We start from the raw sequence: 23,636 nt of genomic DNA, 5'->3' as shown, positions 1-23,636 counted from the left end.
TGTGAAGCCCATATGCATTATTTGCTGACATTTCTAACTTCTCAAAATATACTGGTAATATATATATATATATGTGTGTGTGTGTGTATTATTCTTCACAGTCAATTTAATTATTCCTGCATGTTTAGATTAGTTTTATATCAGTATGACTATAGACTGCCAGGCTCATATTCAAAGCCTTTCTAGCTTATTGGTAAGAGTTTGTATCCTGCTAGCATACTCTTCAAGAAACCAAATTTGCTACTTCAGTATGCTGAGACATGAAAGTAGGACTTTTAATAGAGTACCAGTGATAAACTGGGTGTCTGTGGTCCAAATACCAGCCAAGCTACATTGGGAATAAACCAGATTATTAGAAAATGAATAATTTTGGCTATAGCAATTTGTGAAGCCAGTCTGTTAAGGCATGTGAAGGGTACAATCTAAGTTGATAGAAGAACACACACTGATAGATCTTTTGAAATATGTAAGTAATGATTAAGCTCTGTTGGTTATAGTACTTTGCTTAATGGAGTCATTGTAATGGATGCAGTCTCTAATGTGGGCCAGTCGGCTTTGATTAGTTCAATGACTAACTATAATCAGTTATTTTTCAAACGTGTATCTGTGTCCACTAGAGGGGTCTTGGTCCTATTGGACATTAATTCAATACATATGGCCTATTATCTTAATATTACTTGCTCCTTCTGTTACGTGATACTATATATCATGAAAAATATACTTCCTTTTTATTTGGATATTTCTGTAAATATCCAGATTGACCAGAGGTAACAAAAAATATTCAAATAGTTAAGAGTTTACCTTATGGGAATCTGCCATGATTCATTGTTAGGAAATCATTGAATTTGAAAAAAAGAGAGAGAGAAAAAGGGAGAGAGTGAGTATGTACACACAAATATAGATATATACTGTTTTATTATAGACCTTTCTATTCTCATCTTTGTTGTTAGACTTGTTTTATACCTTGTATACAATCATCTGTGAGTGTAAAAAATTAATTCTTGTTAAAATTAGTTGGATTTAAATTACTAATAGAGCTGGTTTAAAATCAGATTATTTGTAAAAGTAAAGAGTTTAAAACCTTGGTGTAATTATTTTAGTTTGAGTGTAAGCTCATTTTTATTATTGAATGGAAGAGTAAATTTTTTAAAAAAAATTTTAGGTAGTTCCAGAAGTAGTATTTCAGAAGATATTCCACAGACATCAGGTACAAATTCATCAGCATCTCTTTCTTCAGAAGAGCTACGAAAGAGAAGAGAAGCCTACTTTGAAAAGTAAAGTAGTTGATAAAGAATTAAAACTGCATGTTTGAAATTTGTTTTGTGATTTTTGTAATGTGCCTATTTCTAAATGTTCAACTTTGACATACAAACAAAAAGCAAAAATATTTTCACTTAAGAATTCCTCCAGTTTGCATAGTAAAGCCTGACATCTCAAAATATAGCCATTCATATATACATATATACATGCCAGATATGCCTGTATATAGGTATATTTTCCTTATTTCCATATATTGGATTCTACTTTCCCAATGGCCTCTCATAAAAGCAATTGTGTTTCTTTGGGAAAAGTTCTACCCTCCCCACCCCCACTCCCCCAGCAAGATAAAATCATAGAGATAAATGAAGAAAATATTTTTAGATCACATTATTTAAAGAGAAAATGAAATAGTATTTTCAACCATTTTGCCTGCCTCTCTTTCTTAGAACCTCCCTCTTGCCTAACCTAGAATTTAAGTTTTTTTAAGCCTGAATAGTTTTTACCTTAAATGATAAGCAACAAAAGCAGCAATCCAGCTGGTTAATAGGCACTATTCTGGTAGTGATGAATTACCCCTTTTGTGGGTAAGAAATAGGAGAACTTCTGAATAAAAAGATAACATAAAGTTCAATTCTGGACCTACCTAATTTATTTACTGTGGCTCTTCTTCTTAGCTTAATACACAGAACTATTGCCTCTCAGCTGTTCTATCTTCTTGAAACCTTCCTTGCTTATAGCTTCATTACTATATTAAGTAGATTTACTATTTGACATTGTCCTAATTCCAAACAAGATGTCTCTATTATCTTTTATTATTTTCTGACTTTCAAAAAAAGTCTTTCCTGAGTGATATCATGGAGGACTATTCTTACTATATGATGGAAGTGATAGCCCTACTTCAGAAAAGGCTAGCTAATAGTAGTATTGATCTTCTGACCTCTTTAAATTATCATCTGTCTTACATCAGATTTGTTCTTTAATATATAGTTTTGCTAAGTTTGAAATATCTCAGATATGGTTATAGTGTTTTAGGCAGTTTTTGTATTGCCCTCTTAAATGTTCCCTTCTTTTCCAATAAATATGTAAATTTGTCAGATATTCTAGACTCATCTTAAAAGTTATGAAGTTGTTAATACATTTCATCCAGAATCTTCTAATTTAGGATTTAGTGGCTAAATCTGGCCTGTTTAATTTTTTTGAGCCCATTGTGTAAATAATTTTGAAAACAAACATGCATGATGTTAACAATTTTAACCTTTTTAAACATTTTTTAGCATTTTACTCATATATTCTGTCTTCATTATAAATTAGTATATTAATATTTTTATTGGAATGACAGCAGATAACTCATTAACTTTTATACTTGACTCTTGTGCAATTTCTACTATTAATAGATTTTTTTGTGGGGAAATTGCCTTGGATAAAAACATTGATTCCTGGTTCTTCTGTAAATGTTAGATTTTAATTTGTGTACAGTGGTGAATCTCTATACATATATCTTTAACTTTCCTTAACATTTCTCATTTCACATTGCCTCTCTTTCCAAAATGAAACTTAAATAGCCAAAAAATTGCAGGGGTGGGAGGGTGGTGGGAAAGAGTGGGGTAGGTGGAGATTGTCAATGGTCAATGAAGCATTCTTGAAGTGCAAAAAGTTACTCTTACTTACTAAATGAACTTTTAAAAACTTTTATCGCTAAAGTAAAAGAAACGTATTCCATTGAATAAAATATAATAGCCAAATAGTAAAATAAATTATTAGCATTTTACTCATATGTAGTCTACCATTAGTATAAAGAAAATAAAGTAGTATATTAATGTTTTTATTATTGGTATGGTGGCAGACAACTAATTCACTTCTTATGTTTGACCTTTGTGCATTTTCCACTATTAATAGATTTTTTTGTTAGAAAATATAATGTTTATTATTAAAATCATATAAATTAAATTCAGCAGTGCTGCAGAGGGAATAACACAAGGAGATATTAACTGTGCGAGTCCATAACCTGGAGCTTTCTCTGTTTCTTTAACTCTTTGAAAGACTTGCTAAGGGCAAACTGACTACCTCTTGACTCATGTAATGCTAATGTTACTAAGGACTGAATATACTGATTAAATATTGTTTTGGTAAAAGATATTGTCTAGCCTTGTACCTGGAAGGCTATTAAAAACAATATTTCTGATAGCTTCTTGTACAAATCTTCATTTTCATTGCAATTATTTTAAAAAGTAGCCGAGTATAGTCTACTGTAGTGAATTTATCTTTGCTTTGTGAACATAAAAAATTCAGTAACATTTCTACATTAATAATTTATATTCTCATGTTTGCATTAGTCTCTTTTAAGATTGGATAGCAGTTTGTTTTCTGAAAAATTTCTGCACTTTTTGCTTTCAGTAGCCAATTGTCAATTTTCAGGACTACTGATTTATCTAAAAAAGGAACACAGTATTCTTTTTTTTTTTAATATATTTTATTTGATCATTTCCAAGCATTATTCATTAAAGACATAGATCATTTTCTTTTCCTCCCCCCCCACCCCCCATAGCCGACGCGTAAATCCACTGGGCATTACATGTTTTCTTGATTTGAACCCATTGCTTTGTTGATAATATTTGCATTAGAGTGTTCGTTTAGAGTCTCTCCTCTGTCATGTCCCCTCAACCGCTGTATTCAGGCAGTTGCTTTTCCTCGGTGTTTCCACTCCCATAGTTTATCCTTTGCTTATGAATAGTGTTTTTTTCTCCTAGATCCCTGCAAATTGTTCAGGGACATTACACCGCCATTAATGGAGAAGTCCATTACGTTCGATTATGCCACAGTGTATTAGTCTCTGTGGAACACAGTATTCTTAAGAAATTTATAATCTTACTATCAGAACTTCTATTTAGCCAAACCCTCTTAAGTTTATGACATTCTATGAGCCAGGCATTTTTAAGAGAATATATTAACACTTTGGGTATTCTTAAATGGAATCTTTTGCAGTGTAGTTAAAATTGAATTAATCCTGCTATTGACCCAAAAGTTAATACATACCTCAAAATATCTAAGTTACTTAAAAATATTGTTTTTCCAGGAGCTTCTGGCAGAATAGGGATAAAGTTCTAAACTCTTAATTTAATTAGTCCCTAAAGAACATCATAAAGAAGCAAACAAAAATCTAAAGAAAAAATTAGAAATTATAAATGACAACAGGTAAGCCAAATCTGGATGCGTGTTTTCTGAGTGTAACCATAGAAGAGTCCAGTACAACTATAACATTATGAAAATCTCACACAAAGAGTTGAAGATAGTTACTTAGTACTCTTTGCCATTTGATTTACTTTGTGTGTAACTAGTCAATAAAAAAGGCTTTAAATATATGTCTTGTTTCAGCCATCATTTACCCAAATGATTACTTTTTCCGTTTTCTTATGTCACTGTCTTATTGAACACTCAGTACTTAAGTTAAGCAACAGCCCTTTACCCCTTTACCCTGACAGTAAAGACAAGCCTTTTAAGAAATTCCCCAAAACTTTAAAACTTTTAAAGTTTATTTTTTAAAAATCATCCATTACGAGGGCACACATAATGCTTTTTTATTTCATCATGTGATAAAACAAAACGATAGAGCCAAAAGTCATCAAGAAAGAGCTCATTGTTTGAAGGTAGGTAATTTTATTATGTGAAGTTATATGCATATAAATGACTATATTGTATACTTAATGAGGCCTCTTTTTCTGAGACATTAGACATCCAGTCATCATTTTCACTAGAGAACATATTTGTTCCAAGGGCAAATATTTTTAGGGCTTCTCTGGCCATTAAAAAAACTAAATATTAGAACACCTCTCTTACCTCATACTATGGATGGACAGATATAACTAAAGTGTATCCCCTTCATACAATGGAATTTTTTAAAAAGGTTAGATACTTAGAAGAATTTCTAAAACATACTTCAAAAATTCCTGTCTTTTAGAATATATGATGAACATAATTTAGTCTTTTCTTGAAGAATTATTACAGTCATTGTGATATTAATGCTCTTGAGGTGTGTAGATTATTAGTTGCTCCTATACTGAATGGATTTAGATTGTGATGTATTTTTTAACTGCTTTCTTCTTCCCCTTCTACCCCCTTTTCTCAAAGGAGTTTGCCCTTCAGGGTACCACTGAGGAACCAAATAAATAGGCTTAATTTAGCTGTCTAAAATTAAAGCAAACTAATTGTAAATTAAAGCTCCCTTGACGTCCTAACAAGTGAAGTATGTACTTCTTAACAGACAAAATATATGGACTTTGCAACACCAATTTTGGCTACTCATTAGTATTTTATGCTTTTTTTATGTGAGGAAAGGGAAGTTCCAGATAATTAAGGTTCCTTAATAACTTTCAGATAACTGAGTTGTCAGTATCAGCCAGACTAATTTTATCTTTATAATGCTACATATAATATCCTTTCTATTTGAAGATTGCTTAGTGATAATTGAATAAATAAGATTGTGTGTTATGAAAACACAAAAATTATTTTTGCTTTGGCACCAGTTGAATTGAGAATCTATTTTTCCAAATTCTATTGCTGATACAAGCAACATATACTCATTTAGCATATTCTAGTTTTTTACATTGTTCTTATCAAAAAGAAGCATTCTATTTTTCCATTTTAAAAGCTATGGTTTCTAAGATTTTATTTCCTAAAGGTGCAATTTTACTAATTATAATGCATATTGATGGTCAGAAAAATTTTTTAGCACTTTTAGTTTTTTAAGTACCTTAATTTCATTTTTGTAAAATATACAAATGTCTGTATGCATTAGGTGCTCTGAAATAACCTCTTTGATCATAATCCATCTTTCCTTCCCTCTCTTTATCAATCCATTAATTGTCTTCATTGTTACATTCCTCCCAATTCTCCTAATCCATTACCTCTTATCTGGCTTGTTTCCTCTTTTTGTATCCTTTATACTATGGTTAACCAACTTAATTATGTACCAAATTCCATACTTAAATCCCATATTTTCTTTTCCTACCACTATTCTAATCCTGCTAATCCTCAACTCTCATCCCCAAATATCCACCATCTTTACCTCTGAATACTTCTGGAAGTAGTCCTACAACAGTACTGATTGGGTCCTAACTGTTTGCACTGAAATATTTAGGCCTTTTATTCTTCCCTAATTAACTATCATACCCCAGATAACAGGTTACATCATCTCTTATTTTACTGGGAAAAATTGAGGCCATTCATCTTGAGCTTCTTCGTCTCTTCTATTCTGCATCTTAAAACCTCTTCTACTTTTTTTCATCTGTTCTCTCCTTTACTCTGGTCTTAGAGGAAGAAGTGACCTTTCTTACCAAAGTTAGCTCTTCTATAAAGTCCTTGATCCTATCCCCCACCTCTTCTAGTTGTTTACTTAAAATTAGTCCTTCAATCAGTCTTTTCTATGGGTTTTGAGGTCCCCGGCTTACTATACACATGGCCAGATTCATCTCAGTCCTTAAAAACATGATTATTTTTATCTTGCCATTTATTGCCAAACTATACTCCTAGGTCTATATTCCCTTGTCAAAGGAATCAGAGAACCAGTGCTTCTGCTTTCCTCACAACTCACTGATTCCTGGCTTCTAACCCTAACTACTTTAATGAAGCTTGTTTCAAAATTTGAAATTTTAAAAATTTGTACAGTCTCGTGACCATTTCTTTTTCATATTCTTTAACCTCTTTGCATCTTTTGACAGTGTTGATCACTGGATACTCTGGATACCCTTACCTTGACTTCTAAGACATTACTATACCTCTCTGTATGACCAACCTTAATTTCTCTCCTAAACTCTAATTTCCTACATAATGACCTGCCTATTAAACATCTATGCTTAATAGCCCAATGACATCTTTAAAAATACATAGATGTATATTTTTCAGTTATATGTATAAAGTTTTTGAAAATTGGTTTTCTGACACTTCAGAATTCAGATGTTCTCTCCCTTTTCCCACTCCTGGTATAGGTTATATCAGTGCTTTTATGCAATATGTATTTCTATATTGCTTATGCTATGACAGAAGATACTTACCACACATACTATGAAAAGCTAATGAAGGAAATAAAGTGAAAGATAGCATGCTTTGATCTGTAATCAGACTAACAGTTCCTTCTTAGGCTGTGGATTTCTTGTGGATATCTTTGTTGATAACAGTTTTTAGTCCTTCATAGTTGATCATCATATAATATTTCTGTTGCTATATACATTGTTCTCCTGGTTCTGCTCATTTTACTTTGCATCAGTTCATGTCTTTCCTGGTTTTTTGAATGCGTTCTGTCTGTCCCTTCTTATAGTGCAATAGTATTCTGTTATAGCCATATACCATTACTTGTTCATCCGTAACCCAAGTGACAGACAACTCCTTAGTTTCTAATTATTTGTCACTACAAAAAGAGCTGCTAAAAACATTTTTGTACAGATAGGTCCTTTCCCTCATTTCTGATCTCTTTGGGATACTGACCCAGTAGTAGTAATATTTCTGGGTCAAACAAAGAGCAAGTATAGTTTTATGGGCCTTTGAGCATGGTTCCCTATTGTTCTCAAGAATGTTTATATCAGCTCATAATTCTAATAGTAGCAGATTAATGTACCAGTTTTACTGTATTCCCCTTCATTTATCATTTTCCTTTTTGGTCATTTTAGCTAGTCTAATAGACATGAGGTAGTATCTGAGTTGTTCTCATTGGCATTTGTCTTAAAATGGAACTGATCATTCCCTCACCCTTTCCAGAAACACTACTTCAAACTTCCTTATTTTTCTCAAGATTACTATCATCCTCCAAGGTTCACAATCTTGGGGTAGCTTTGACTCCTTTCCCTTATTCACTCCCCATCCTCATATCTACTCAGTTCCAAATCTTATCAATTCATTTTCCATAAAATATTTTATTGTCTATCCTTGTATCTCCACTCATATGGCCACTCATAGTTCAGGTTCTTCCAAATTGCTGTCCCTCCTTCTATTTTCCCACTATAATCTCTCCTCCAGATAGATTTGATAAAATAATTCACTTAAAGCATAAGTCTGGCCTCTCACACACTGTTGGAAAAATGAAAGAAACAAACAAAGCCCTCAGTTTTTATTCTGTTGTCTCCAAAGTAAAATATAAACTCCTCAGTTTACTGTTTTGACCCCTTTATAGTCAGGCCCCAGTATACATTTTCACATTATTTTATATAACATCACTTAGCAAATTCTTTAGGTTCTGGCTGGTCAAAAGTCAAGGTGAAGGTAAAATACTAATGCAACAATTTCAAAGAAGGATTTGTTGTTTTAAGTATTATCTTCCAGAAGAGTAAAATGGTAGTTATAACAATTCCTGCTTTGTATTTAAGTCTTTGTCAATACATATTTGTGAGTGTTTTATGTTTTATGCATTGCTTTGATGTGAAGGAAATAACTCCTAAACTGGGGAATGGGAGGGGATGGGGTTCCAGGCAAACTAGACAGTCATGTTAATCCCTGTATTTAATATCTCAGCTCTCCTTTGTCTGGATTGCATTGTTTCCTTGTAGAATCATAGAGTTAGAGTTAGATGGAGTTTTAGAAGCCATCAAGTACAGTTCCCTTCCCCCTTCATTTTATAGATGAGCAAACCGGGGAACAGAAATGTTGTGTTATTTGCCAATGGTTTTACAATCAAGGGTTTGAAGTAGGATTTTAATACAGATCTTCTTGACTCCATTTTTTACCCCAACTCTACACCACTGCCAGTTTTCATCCCCATATGTCAAAATTCTTATTTTCCTACAAGAAGTACCCATGTCATAGTATTTACTAAAATGTCCCTAATATTCCCACCACCACACCAGTTATTAATGTATTATCACTCTTGAAGTTATTATGCCTGTGCACATATTATATCTCCCAGTAGAATGTAAAATCCTTGAAGACACGGATTATTTCATTTTTGTCTTCAGTTAGGTGCTCAGTAAATGTTTGTTGCGGTCATTTGAATTGAGGTGATCCTGAAAAGTTACTTATTCATTAAAACAACAAACATTTATTGCATTTAATATTTCCAAGGTTTTGCATTTGGTGATGGACATGTAAAGATGAAATGAGACAATGTCCTTAAGGAACTTAAAAGTCTAGTGGAGGAGATTAAACAAGAACATAAATCATCATAACAGAGTTAGCATATATGTAAACATCTGAGTTAAATACAAAGAAAATGTTCTTTGAGATCAGGGAGAAAGAGATTATTTCCAGCTGGATTGATCAGAAAAGGTTTCATGGAGAGAGGGGCAACTGAGTTGGGCCTTGAAGGGCAGGATTTCAACAAACAGTGATGGGAATGGGTGTCCAGCCCAGGCATGAGCCAAGGATAAGAGGTAAGAGAGGGCAAAATAAGACTGTGAAAGAGTATGTAGTCCAGATTTGCTGACTATGGCATTCATGAAGAGTAGTATGAGAAATGGCTGGAAAGGTAGGTTGGAAGCAAAACATGGAGAGCCTTGAATGCCAAGCTAAGGAGTTTCTTAAGTGAAAAAAGCAATTATTCTGGTGATGATAGGAACAAAAAGATTGAAAGGAGAGAATGGGTGTGGATAATAATGAGGGATCATACTGAAGTAATCATAGTAAATATAGAGAGGAAAAGACAGATTCAAGAGCTACTGTGGGGATGAAATAGGAAAAATTCACCAGTTATTTTGAGATTTGAGGAAAAGAGGAGAGTCAAAAATAAACCCAGGACTACAAGTACTAGTAGTCCTAAGTACTAAGATGAAATAGTGAAATCAAAAATATGGCTTTAGAAGGAAGGAGCTTGGCTTTGGACACACCAGTGTATGCTAGGTCCTAGTAGAACATCCAAGTGGAGATGTCTTATAGTAGTGAAGGTATGTATCTGAAGTTTGAAAGAAATATTGGGAATAGAGCTAGAAATATAGGAGCCATTTGTATGAGATTGTCTAAGAAAAAATATAGTAAGGGGGAAAAGAGAGCCCAAGACAGGAACCTTAAAGAATATCAAATTATGGAGTCAAGACAACAAGGAATTAGCCAAGTTAACAGAAAAATGCTAAAGAGATAGGAGTACAACCAGAAGAGTGTTGATGGGGGGTGGCAAAATATCTTGGGGGGATGACTTCAAAAGTAACAAAAGCTGCACAAAGTTTGGGGAGGATAAAGACAGAAAAAAAATGGATTGGTCGTTGGTGTTGTTTGAGGGAACACTTTTAGTAGAGCAGTGGGGCCACATGGCTTATTAAAAGCCAAAGGGTTGAGAGAAAATTGGTACTGAAGAATTTGAAATAACTTTTCTCAAATGCTTAATAGTGAAAGAAAGAAAGAAAGATAGGATGGTAGTTAGAGGGGCTAGAAGAGTCAAGAGAAAACTTTTTTTTTTAGGTTTAGAGACCTGAACCATGTTTGTAGGCAAATGGAAGGAATCAGTGGCAATGAAGAAATGGAAGATGCATGAGAGAAGTTATGACTGCCAAAGCAAAGACCTGGAAAAAAATGGGAGAGAATGAGATCAAGGACAAAGGTAGAGAAATTAGCCTTTGTGAAGAGTAGGAGTTCTGTGATTAGAGGAAAGGAAAAAAGAGAGCAGATATAAGGAGAAATTTTGAAGAATTGAGGAAGGGAACTGAGAAAATTCAAGTCATATGGCTTCAATCTCAGTGAAATAGGAAAAGGCTAAACCTACTGTTAAGTTTACTATGGGTTGGGGGAAGAGCGAAGAGATGAAAAGTTTGAAAATAATTGCTATGGGGAATGAGATGGGGAGTTGATGAGAAAGGAGTTGAAGAAATGTCAAACAAGAGTGAGAACCTAGCGGAAACTGTCTGCTGCAATATTCAGCATCCTTTACCAAATATGGATAAGGACTTGTGAGAAGGGGTGGTTGAGAGATAGCTAGTGAGACTTTAAAGGGACAGACCATATGATCAGGGATGAGGATGGAATTTAGGAATGTAAGAATTAGGGAGAGAATTGGGAGGATAAAGATGGGTTAGGGGACCAGAGGTCACAATAAAGGGCAAGAGTTAGTGTGAACAAGGGGGCGTGGGAAGTAGCAGAACTACTTTATAATTTACCTGTTTTATCCAACCATCTTTTTTTTTTTGCATGTCCAGTTTTCCTAAAGGGGGGAGGTCATGTCCCATAGTATAAGAATTTTAAGGAATCAAATAAAATTGCTCTTTGCTTTCTGTTCCAGTGTCTGTAGCAGAGAAGATTTTAACTCCTGAAACAATTCTTTGTGAATAGTTTCTTTCATGGAGTATTCATTATTGGAATATATTTTCTTTAATTCACATTTGGTCTTTAAATATTTCAGACAACAGCAGCCAGAACAGATTTCCCATCTACATGAAACACCAACTACAAGTGAAGATACACTTGAAACTGATACAGGTATTACTTTTGTTTTTCTTATCTTTTCATCACATTTGTTAGCTATTAACCTTAGTCCACTATATATATTCATGTTGATCAGTGGTTTCAAATTTTAAGGAAATGATAACTACGTATTGACTTAGAAAATCACAGATTAACATTTATTTTGTGCTACATTTTTAGTTATTTTGTTAAGCATTTCCCAATTACATTTTCATCTGATTATCAGGTTTGACTCACTGATGTAGAGCTACTTGTCATTTATTTGAAAGTGACAGAGGAGACAAGCATATATTGCTTTGTTTATTTTACTTCTTTTATGGGTCACAATAGCCAAGAAATCTGTTAACTTAGTATCCAGTGATTAAACTCTGTACTTTATTGATATAATCTGGCATTTTAGCAGCAAATAGAATTTATCACCAGGTTCATGCTTAAAGCCTTTCCACCTTGGTGTAGAACCTGTAGAGCTTACACTTCACTGGCATAGCTTTTAAGAAATCAAGTTCATTTCTTATTCCACAATGAAGCATCTGAGTAGGATTCTTTTTTTTATATATTGCATTATTATCCCCTAGAACAATGTCTATTTACTTTTTTTATTTCTAGCTGGCATAAATTTGGAATATTTCTATATATTTTTTTTGTTTTAGGAAGCAGAGAGAATCTAAAGCACTCCTAATTCTCATTTTCATCAAAGACTAGCAGTAGAAATAAAAACTTCCTTAAAAACATTTGCTTGGTCACATGGTCTGTTGTGGATATGATTGGGGATGTAGACTCTAAAACGATTGCCCTATTGCAAACATTAATAATATGAAAATAGGTCTTGATCAACAGTACATGTAAAACCCAGTGGAATTGCTTGTAGATTACAGGAGGGGGGAAGGAGAGGAGGGAAAGAACATGAATCATGTAACTATGGGAAAATACCATAAATTAAATAAATAAATAAATAATGGAATGTAAAAATCTGTGAGACCTTATGATAATATAAAGAGGAATTTTCACTGAAAAAAAAAAGAAATAAAAAGTTCCTCAAAGAAACTCACTATCTAGATGATATCTTCAATTTATGTTAAAATGTTTGAAAATACATCTGTAACAAACTTTTTTATTTTTTTTTTTCGTACTTGTAAGTTTTGTTCTATTTCATTGCAAGTTTTGTTACAGTGATGAATTCATTTTTATAACATTCCACAAAAGTAGTTGAGAGAAAAATAATTCCATTTTGCTACTGAGAAAACTGAGCTTCAAATAGGTGAGTTAAGGTGATACTTAATTTCAGGAATTCAGTTTAGATTATATGTTATCATTCCTTACTTTATTAATTGAACCGGCTTTAGAGGAAACTAGGTGGTACAGTTGAAAGATTCTAGGCCTTGAGTCAAGAAGACCTGAGTTCAAATGTTTCCTCAGCCACTTCCTAACTTTGTGATACTAGGCAAGTCACTTAACCCTGACTCCAGAGCCCTTTCTGCTCTTCTGTCTTAGAATTGATACTAAGACAGAAAGTAATGGTTAAAAAAAAATTGCACATGCTTTGGTTTAATTGGATATAATACTAAGTAAATAAAGTAGATTAAGAGATAAGTAAATAAAGAGAAAATTTGCTTAACTGAATATGAATTTTATCTCTAAGAACATATCTTTTAGAGAGTTTGTTGTTTAATTGATGGTTGTCTAGAAATAACCAAGTATTGTATTTGACTCCTTAATAGGTGATGATATGACTGAAGAAGACATGCTTCAAGCTGCAATGAATATGTCTTTGGAAACTGTTAGTAATAATTTGAAGACTGAAGGAAAACAATAGCAGAGTGACTTTTTTAAAAAATCAAAAATTCATATTTCCCAACATTGACTCCTTGTGCAGATATCTTATACAGAGTTCATTCAAAGATATGTCAGAGTAACACAATATTCAGAAAACTTAGGGGGAGGAAGCTTGCAAATAAAAATGTTAGAGTGCTTCAAGTGTAGAACTAAAAAATATATCTTCTAAATACTATCCAAAGAGGCATTCAACAATTAAAGAACTAGACAATAATTTTCTAAATTATACATTTACTCTCTTTTTTGGGAATGGGCAATAACCTCTTAAAATAAGACTTTTTAAAAAACCTATTTGCAAGCCAACTGATAGGATCTAGACACAGGTTTTTTTCCCCAACTGTTGAATAATCTGATTTACTCCTCTCTTGCCTTCTCATAGTTGGTTATTTCTTAGTGCTCCAGATGGCCTTAATGCAAGGAGCATCACTTGTCTATATTATTCTAGGTATGATGTTTAATGGGATAAATCATTCTAGCCACAGCTGTGGTTTGTGTGCTCTAGTTTTTCCCCCCCCCCCTTTATTTTACATTGTCTCTGACTTCAGTTTATTTTCTATGAAGTTCTCATAAAGGGATCAGTATCCTATGATTGGTGCATTCCTGGATTTGAAGGGAACCCTGAAAAAATGAGTGTTGAGAGAGAATATTCAGTTTAGGGAGAATACAACTATTTTTCCAGGTGCTTTATAAATTCTTCTCTGTTATGTCAAAATATTCCAGTTTTTATATGATTGTCCCTATATTACACACCTTGATGTCAGTTTCCTCTGTTGGGAAGGAAAATGAGGGAAAGAAAGTATGCAAGCTAGCTTGTGTGAATTGTAAGACTTGAGGTCCAAGACAGTATAATGGACTAATCTAGGTTACCTGGTTTATATCATTCTGCAGCTGTTTTATTATGAATGGTGCTTTCTGTTTTACAAAAATTTGAAGTATATGGAAATGTAGATAAAAGCTCCCTTAACCTATATTCCATTTTAATAGAAATATTTTCACATACATTAATCTTTGAAGACATGGAAAAATGCTAAATTATATTTAAAATTATGCTGTATCTTGATACATACTCTTTAGCTAGAGATATAATAATTGGATAAATCAATACCAGGTGAGGTTGTAAATAAAAAAGAGGTTTATTAAACATCTTTTTACAAGGGTTCCCAAGTGACTTTTTATTGGAGTAGAATAGTCCATAATTTGGGTTGAGATTAACAGTGCCTTTTTAAAACAGGCATTTAGTTTCTGTCAACAGCCATTATTTGTTTTCATTTGCAAAATTTTTCAGTTAATATATGAAATAGGAGTGTCCAAATTGCATCTCTCAAAATTAGAACTATAATAATAGTATGCCATTTAAAAAAAATCATTACAGTACTGGATGGCTGTACTGATCAGGGAAAATTTTTTGCTCTAAGATTTGTTGCTAAATGCAACTGAAAACATAAGAAATGCCTTTTATTGATGAGGTAACTTCTACTTGAGTGTAAACTTTTTTTTAAGATCTATTTTGTGCCATATAAAGTTTTCCAAAGTGAACCATATAGTAATAAGAAAAAACTTTCACTACTAAGTCTTTTAAAGCATTCTTCATTCATTAAAAAAAATTATTTTAAAATACAATGATGAATAATCCTGGAAATATGCACAATTGTCCCTACAATTTTGTGTAATATTTCGTGTCTTTTCCATTACCATTTCCCTTTTAAAATCTTACTTTAAATTCTTCATATATTTGAGTTAATGATTTCTCTAACATAAAGACAGCTGTTAAGATTGAGACTTTTCTCCTATGGTTTCTTACAAAGTAAAAGCTCTTAAAGGAAAGTAAAACACAAAGCTTAAACCTTGTAGTGCTCAAGTGAAGCAGTTTTTAAAATGCCACATGCCAGCCTTAACCTTAATGCTTTTTGTTGACTCAGGTAGGACCCTTAGGCCAGAAAGTTCAGACTGAGTTATGTATACATGCCATATGAATTTTGTATTTTTAAAAACAGTTTAAACTCTTAATTATTAAGGTTATATTCCTTAGTTGAAGTAACTTCAAAGATTGCTACTTCTTACTAATTCAGTTGTATAAAAGAAGTTAACTAGAAATCCTGCCTCCCCTGACCTACCTTCTTAATCTGGCATTCAGGGCAGTGTAAAACTTGTAAATTTGTTTAAAAATTTAAACCATATAAAAATATATCAAGTCCTACCACTTTTTAGAAACATCCTTTGTAGAAGTCAGGCTCTACAAGTTGACAATATCTTTATCTCCTGCTGAGATGAAGTTTTATTTTTGGCATTAAGGTAGGGAATCTACTGTAAATGTTTAAAAAAAGGATTTCTATTCTGGGTCAACAATTAGAATATTAATGTTTAATATTTAAACTATTTTATTATGTATAACTAGTATTAAACAGGATTAACAAGGTACAGAAAAGTTTTGGTTGGATCGCTATGATATTAGTAATAAGTAATGACAAACTTTGAAATACCAATGTAATGTGTATTTTCAGATAAGTGCATGACTTACACAGACGGAGGACTGATCAGAATTTTAAAATTGCAGGTAGTGAAATAACCACTAATAATAAAATTTATGTACAAAAATAGAAATATTTGGAGGTAAACTATCTTAATATTGAAATGTCAAAAAGATAAATTTTACATTTTCATTTAAAAATGTAGTAAAATAGTTTTTTATTCTCAAAACATTCTGTTTTATTACTTGAGATGCTTTAAAAAAAAGATCTGTCACATTAAGATTTTCCTAAATTAGGGCAACATTTTGCTAAAAATGAGTAATTCAAGGGGGGAAAATCATATATACTTCTTATTATAGTAAAACAAAACTTCTCCTCAGCTAGGATTATGCCAAAACAAGAAATCAAAAACAGCGTACTCTCTCACTATCAGTATATTCAATATAATTTTAGTCATGCTTGTGCCAATTTCTACAATATGAATATGTATTTGTAGCTTCATATCAGCAGATAGGACCTGCCAGAGGATAGAGAAAATCTCGATTCAGTTCTTTAAAAAATATAGGTAGATTTTTTTAAAAAATGCTTTCATTAGGTTGAAAAACATTGAAATAAGTTGTCACTTTAAAGCAGAATATTTTTTAATCTGAATAAAACCTCTTGGTTTTTGAAAGGTCCACTTTACTAGTTTGCTGCAAATGAATTGATTTCTATATTTGGGCCTTAATGTATGTACTCACATCTATATATGCACATGTAAACATTTTTTGCCTTTACTTGAAACCACATTTCCAAACACTTGCTTTACATTTCCTAGAATAATTAACTTGATTTTGAGGCGATAAACATTTTGATCCAAGAGGGTGAAAAATCTCAGTAAATGGAAAGGAAAAAGTAAATGAGACTTAGTGTGACTTGGTTTTAGTTTTATTCTTAGATGAGTGCTTTAGAAAATTCATGCTTTGAAATATTTGCCATTGAGTTTTTTTAATCATGATTGCAAATAGAATTTTAGAGGTAATTTTCACTTAATGGTGATTTTAATTCCTTGGGATTTAGAAACATTCCTGTAACTTATTTTGTTTGGGAAGGGTGGACCTGAGAAAGTATTATTTAGTGTTGTGGACTTGTTTTTGTTAACCTCTTTATACTCTCATCCCTAAAAACTGTAAGAAAATTATATTACTGTCATGATAAATTTTAAGTTTACTGTAATCACTGTTTCTGTACTTTTAAAATGAAAGATTTCTTACATTTTTACTGTTTCCTTTAAACTTACTATGTAAAAAGATGCAGATGTTATTTTCTTCATAAAAAAGAGTTTGCTTCATTCCTTTTCAGGGTTCAAGTGGATCCAAAATTTAATCTGCCTTTTAAAATCTTGCTGTACAAAGAAAGCCCTTTTAATTTCTTAATCTGGTTCTTCCAAAATGTCTCATATCTTTTGAATGTTAATAGGTTCCCTTCTCATAGAAGTTGGCATGTTTAACTAGCAAAATAAAGGAAATATATCTTGGTTCTAAAACTACTTGGGTATTTCAGACAAAGCTATAGCAGGCATCAGCAAAATGCACATGAAAATTACCTTTTAGGTTTAATCAGGTTAACAATTACATATGTTTTTTTTTCTTTTTTGAGAAACACCAAATATGTTTCTTTCATCTTATATAGATCAAAGATGTGTGTTTCTGAGGGAAGCGGGAGGTGTTGGTTGTATGTATATGTGTGTGTGAACATGTGTGCACACACATGTGTATGATAGCCTAATGTCTAATTTTTTTTAAGAGAAAAACATAAAAACTTGAAATGTGATTGATTTCTATACCACTGGATTACTAGGTAATAGCTTTTTAAAACTCTGTATAAATGGAAATTTTAAATACAAAGAATTTATGGAAAACATAAAAGCAAAACATATTGTTTTGACCATGGTAGAAGTGCACTCTTGACAGTGCTGTTTTCTCAGGGCCCAACTGTGCAGCCCCTTAGTGTATGTGTGCAACTCCATCTGATTTTATTTGGAACTTTTAACACACAAAGGTTTTCATGTCTGGTCCTTAGAAAAAGTCAGACTTCCAAAGCACTGTTTGAACATTAAGGATTCTATCTTCTTTTTTCTTTTTTCTTTTTTTTTTGGTGGATGAACAACTCAGTTGTATTTTAAATATCAAAAGTTATTAAATAAAGATTACTCTGCTTTTTTTACATTTCTGTCTGTAATCTTTTTAGCTTTCTAAATCTGTGTTTACATAAATCACTTTTCAGAAACTTTATTAACAATGCCTTTAATAATAAATTTTATATTCATCTTTATAATTTGTACAAACTAGTAGAACAGATTTCAGAACACTGTAGCTATCCAAATTAAATTCTTTATGGTACCTTAACTGCAATTGAATTGATATAAAATATTTAGTGACAAGGAGTACAGAGAAAATTAAGGTCATTAGGAAGTGGATAGAAATGAAAAATGTGTTTCTCCATTATTAATTTCCCTCATTTCTGGGTTAATCAAGAAAGATTGCTTTTGGTGACTATTAATGATCAGTCTCTGATATAAGATTTTAAGAGGTAAAAGAGATAGAAGAAAAGGAACTAATGTTTTTTAAGCTATGTACTATGTGCCAAGACTGCTAGATGTGCTTTAGATGAATTACACTATTTCTACACTTGATCAGTTACTGTAGAGCAGGTGTTCTTAGCATTTTTTGCATCATAAACCCCTGGGACAGTCTGGGTGAAGCCTGTGGACCTCTCAAAATAATATTTTTAATGCTTGAAATATACAAGGCTACAAAAGAAATTATATTGAAATATAATTATCAGCATATTTTTAAGTACAAGTTCATGGACCCCAAGATAAGAATCCCTGCTGTAGAACATAGATTATGAAAGGTATGGTTCCAGCTCACAAAGTAAAAAGTGATATTAGAGGAAACCATCGTAGTATCTTTACCCAGGCCTTTTATATGTTTTGCTTCTTTTGTTCTGCTTTCTACTGAAATTATTTATAGCCTGGGCAAGGGGTAGACAATTTCTGGTACATCAGCTAGATTTCTTTATCTTCTTTTTTCAGTGTTGAGATATGGCAATCCAGTATAGCCCTCCTTGCAATTAAATCACTTCTAGGTAATGGGAAAGATTGTTGTTCATTCTTCCTTTTTGAAGAGGACCAGTGCCATCATCACCAGGTGATGGCTTGACTTCCTTAAGAATTAGATTTAAGTAAGGTGGAATTGTACAGATCATGAGCTTTACTCTATTCTAAAGTCATCAAAGTCCAGGAACAAGACAAAAGTCAAGATGACTGGTGATGGCACACATAGGAAGACTATGGCTTCTTAAATGTCTTAAATTCTAACCCCACAGTGCCTTCTTCAGTTGCTTTCATGGCTGTTGGAACAAATTGTTCTCATTTGCCCATGCTGGGAAAATTCTTCATGGGCTTGAAGGAGACATTTCCTTTAACTCACTAATGGGTTTGTGACCTGTTGGTTACCTAATACCTGGTTTGACCTATCTGCCTAGATGTTTTTCTGGGGTATGACTACAGCATATGTTTTTTGGAGCCACAGGTGAGAGTTGGGTAAAAAGTAGAGTCCAAAGGTGTATGAGCAACTCTAAAAAGGGCTCAGCAAACCCCCACACTAGAGGCACTAGGCCTCCCTGAATACTTTCTTTATCCCAATGGGAAAGATACATTCTTTAGATAGCACACTTCACTTGGAGCAGGGGCTTAAATCTTAACAGGAATAGGACACCAACACTGATAGGTTGATGAGGTGATAACATTGGAATTTCCCAAGGTTCTGGGAGCCTTTCTCTATGTCTGACATTCTACTAATACAGTATTTGAACTGTTATTCCATATTTTTACTTCATGACTAGTCCACTTCCTTTTCCAATCATATATTCCCTATATCTTGTTTGTCATTTCTTTCACATATAATAAGCAAGATGCAGCAGTGTATACTCATTATGCATCTCTCCATTATAGTACTCACCATTTTGATTCTTTAGATTATTGGTTTCAGTGAATTATAATAGGCAGTTGGTATGAGGGAATAGAGTTGGAGAGAGCCTAGAGCCTAATGTATAATTTTGTGAATCATTTGTGTAGAGATAACTAAATCCATAGGAACAAATGAGATTGTCCAACAAAATGTAGCACTGCTGTTCTTTATTTTTTCATTGTTCCTTTCATTCTTTATATAAAAGTAAATATGGTGGTTACCCTTGTCATGCAGGTAATATTCGCAGTCTGGAGAGAAGTTTGGAGGAAGATTTGAATCTAAATAGAGAATGAGGGATAGATAATGCCCTACTTCAGTGTGAAGTGCAGGAAGGTCACAGAAGTCGTCTTTTGAGGAATCAAACACCAAAAGTATTTTGTGGTGGTATTCCCAGCCCAGTTCAAATTCATATAGACAGGAAAGATTGTAAGCAGAGAATATAACAAAGTGAATCGGGAGCCTGTAGACATAGAATTTTTTGAAACATGATCTGGCTGAAAAAGAAAGGCCAAGTTCTGCTACCATCCATACTATGTAGTTCTCTTGGGGGGGGGGGGGGGGACCAACCATTTTTAACCACCGCCCTGCCCAGCAATGACTTCCTATACCCATTATTAAGATAGGTAATCTTATATGAGGCAATGACTTGGCACCTATGCCTACTTGCCAAGGCTGAAGATTTAAGTGAAGACTCCCCCTCTCCCAACATCCCCACTACCAACATTTGTTTTGTAATATATACAGTATCTCATATCCTCTCCCTTTTCTCCTCTAAGTGACATTCTTACTACCTTTCAACTGAACAATAATAGCTTCCCAATTAGTTGCTTTTCCCAGTGTTTCCTTTCTCCAATTTACCCTCCATGTGGTTGACCAGGTATTTTTTTCTGAGGTTAGGTCTAACTGCACCTCCCCAATCAGAAACCAGCAATTAACTCCACATTGCCTCTAGGATATATCACAGACAAACTCTTCAGCTTGACATTTAGGTCTTTCACAGACCAATACCCTTCCAGCTTTATTTCATCTTATTCTTGTCATATGTTCTGTGTTTCAGTCAGAGTGAACTGATCTTTTCCCAAGATTCAATATTCTGTCAGTCAGAGGGGATACAATGTGTAGTTAGCCATGGGAAACTTGGGCTTCTGAATTCACGGTCATGGGGCAAAATGATCGAGGGGGCAGTTTCCAGGTTCCACATCTGAAGAAAAGTAGGAATTGATGCCCAACTCTAGAGTTCCTTAGTTTTCATTCAAAACAAAACAAAAACAAACCATAAAAGAATGAGTTAAACATTTACTGGGGCTTATGTTTTATTTTCTATTCTCATTTGTCTGTTCACAGGAGAATTGTTTATGGGGAACTAAATAAACTTTTTTCTAGATATCCTTGTTTTGGAGTTGCCAGTATACTGCTATCTGTACTACATTTCAGAAATCGGCCAGTCAAAAATGTTCTCAAAGCACTTCTATGTTAGGGTCTGTTCTTGGAGTAGCTTTCAATGCAGGGAGGATCATGGAAGTAGAGATGGATCTAGTAGAGCTTTTATAATTCAAGATGAACAAGAAGTTAATCTTGTTTTATTCTGGAAAAAATTGAAGGCATGCAGTTAAGAGCTCTTTCATCATATATTCAGTGCTTTCATGGTTCTTATGCCAAGAACAAAACACTATATAGAGTCCAATATCCTCTGCTTTTTTCTGTGAGGAGTTGTAAGATGGTCATATGAACAGAGTTCAGTGAAATTTAGCAAGTTGAAGGGAGGAGGTAGGGTTAAACTGGCAGGGAGGTGCTCAAAAATGATCGGCAAAGCCTCTAACCATATTCTAATAGGTGGGGATAGCCATCCATAGAGAGATGGAACTAGAGAAGAGGTCTTCCTGAGAATCAAATAAAACTTGTCATTTCTCTAGTACTTCCCCACAGTAGGAGCGGATCACTGTAACCACCAGAATGAACTTGAGGTTCACTCGGCAACTAAGCTTTTGTTTTGAATAGAGACGGGTTAGTTATGAAGAGTGAAATGAGCAGAACCAAGAGAATATTATGTACAGTGTATGTCTACTTCCAGAGAATTGATGAAATGAGTAAGCCATAGTTTTGTATGTATATAATATATATCTTTTTTGTCAAATGATGTTTTCTCTGGTGGGGGAAGAGAAGGAGCGAGTTACTTGAGTATTTTAATGTAGCAAATAACTTTTTTTTAGAATGTACAAACTGAAGGCATGAATTTTATAGTTTTTGTCTTTGTGTTCCCAGAGCCTTAGCATAGAACCTGGGACATAGTAGGTGCTTAATAAATATTTGCTGAATGAATAGCACTTGAAAAAAATTGTGATGAATTTATTATGTAATACTGTTTATTATAGCTATTTGTATTATTGTCCCACCCCTATAATAGACTGTTTCAGGAGGGCAGAGGCTTAGTCTCATTTACATACTGACTGCCTCTGCCATCTTGCAATCTTAGATGTTTGTGGAATGAATCAATCTCTTGATTGAAGTTTAAGGGCATGTTCACAAGGTCACACCTACATATTTCTTGAGCTCATGTGAGGAATCTAATAATACCTTGTGTTTACATAAAGTACTTTGATTTTAATACTAAACTACCTCTTCACTGTTACCACTTAATTTCCCATTCTTGGTGCTCTAAAGCGATCTCTTCTGGGAGTTGGTAGCTGTGATATTTAAAAATGATTTGGAGTTCAGATCTTGCTGGCTATCCAATAAAGTCACAGAATTTCTCGGAGGCTATCTAGGTTAAACCTGAACATGTCCAAGAATTGCTTGTACAGTATTGCCCAGAACTTAAAAGGCAGCCCATTTCATGTTTAAATTATTATTTGAATTAATTATTAGGAAATGTCTTTATATGGAGTAGAAATATGTCTCTGCAATGTGTATCCATTATTTTTCTTCCTGCCACCTTCCCCTGACCTAAGCAGAATATACTGATCCTTCTATGTGAAAACTTCAGGAACATAGAGATTGTCACATCTAATGCCTCTTTCATAATGTAGGCTCACAAATACTTGAAGATAGCTATTTTGTGTGCACCAGTTCTTTTGTTTCCAAGATGAAAACCCCAAATTCCCTCTAAAATGAGTTATTCCCTGGCCCAACTTTCTTAGGACCAGATGAGCTCCATCTCACTCCATAAGTCCAGAGTTCCTTGAATGGTTGGAATAGCTTTTGACTCTAGTCCCCAATCATTGTCCCCTCCCCCCATTTTTAGGGGGTTGGTGATTAATCACTCCAGCTCCATGTAAACATTGACATCAATTAGCTTTTGTAAAGAGACGTTTACTTCAAAAGTATAGCAAGAACAAACAGAAACATCCTTAGCACCTCAGGGACAGAATCCTATGCTGCCTTTGGCTTTGGGGGTTTAGGGAAATTAGGGTCATAACTGTTCAATTTTTGGATAGTAATAGTCTCAGCAAGTCCTTGTCCAGATGTGACACCTGTGAAGTCCCAGTGGTCCTCTTCTCCAAAGCATTAATGCTGGATTGGATACAACACTTGGCCTGGAGTCCAACTCTCCCAGTTTGCAGCCCAGTTTCCTGATTTCCCAAAACTTTCCCAAGGTAGAGATGTCAATGCCTAACCTAAGACAGAAAAGAATGAGCAAAGAGTCCAAGGATCAGAAACTGACAGACCTATTTGAAGGTGTCGACAAGTCTCACTA

The 23,636-nt window shown here is 33.6% G+C and overlaps 1 protein-coding gene across 5 annotated transcripts in view; it reads left to right on the top strand.

The window, feature by feature from the left end:
* Nucleotides 1–18,136, top strand: part of ATXN3 (ataxin 3) — a 39,306-nt gene extending 21,170 nt beyond the window's left edge. For 3 of the 5 annotated variants that reach the window (XM_003339478.3, XM_007472554.3, XM_056810454.1), the window contains 3 exons: nucleotides 1,163–1,274; nucleotides 11,567–11,643; nucleotides 13,347–18,136. In XM_003339478.3, coding sequence (XP_003339526.1) covers nucleotides 1,163–1,274; nucleotides 11,567–11,643; nucleotides 13,347–13,441 — 284 coding nt within the window. In that variant the 3' untranslated portion in view covers nucleotides 13,442–18,136. Of the gene's footprint in view, nucleotides 1–1,162; nucleotides 1,275–10,632; nucleotides 10,772–11,566; nucleotides 11,644–13,346 lie in introns of all 5 variants that reach the window. The other 2 variants (XR_457215.2, XM_016424615.2) reach the window with 2 other exon arrangements.
* Nucleotides 18,137–23,636: the final 5,500 nt, after the last annotated feature.

Source organism: Monodelphis domestica, chromosome 1, assembly GCF_027887165.1.
Source record: "Monodelphis domestica isolate mMonDom1 chromosome 1, mMonDom1.pri, whole genome shotgun sequence".
In the NCBI taxonomy this organism is placed as follows: Eukaryota; Metazoa; Chordata; class Mammalia; order Didelphimorphia; family Didelphidae; genus Monodelphis; species Monodelphis domestica.
This window is presented reverse-complemented; position numbering and strand designations above follow the sequence as displayed.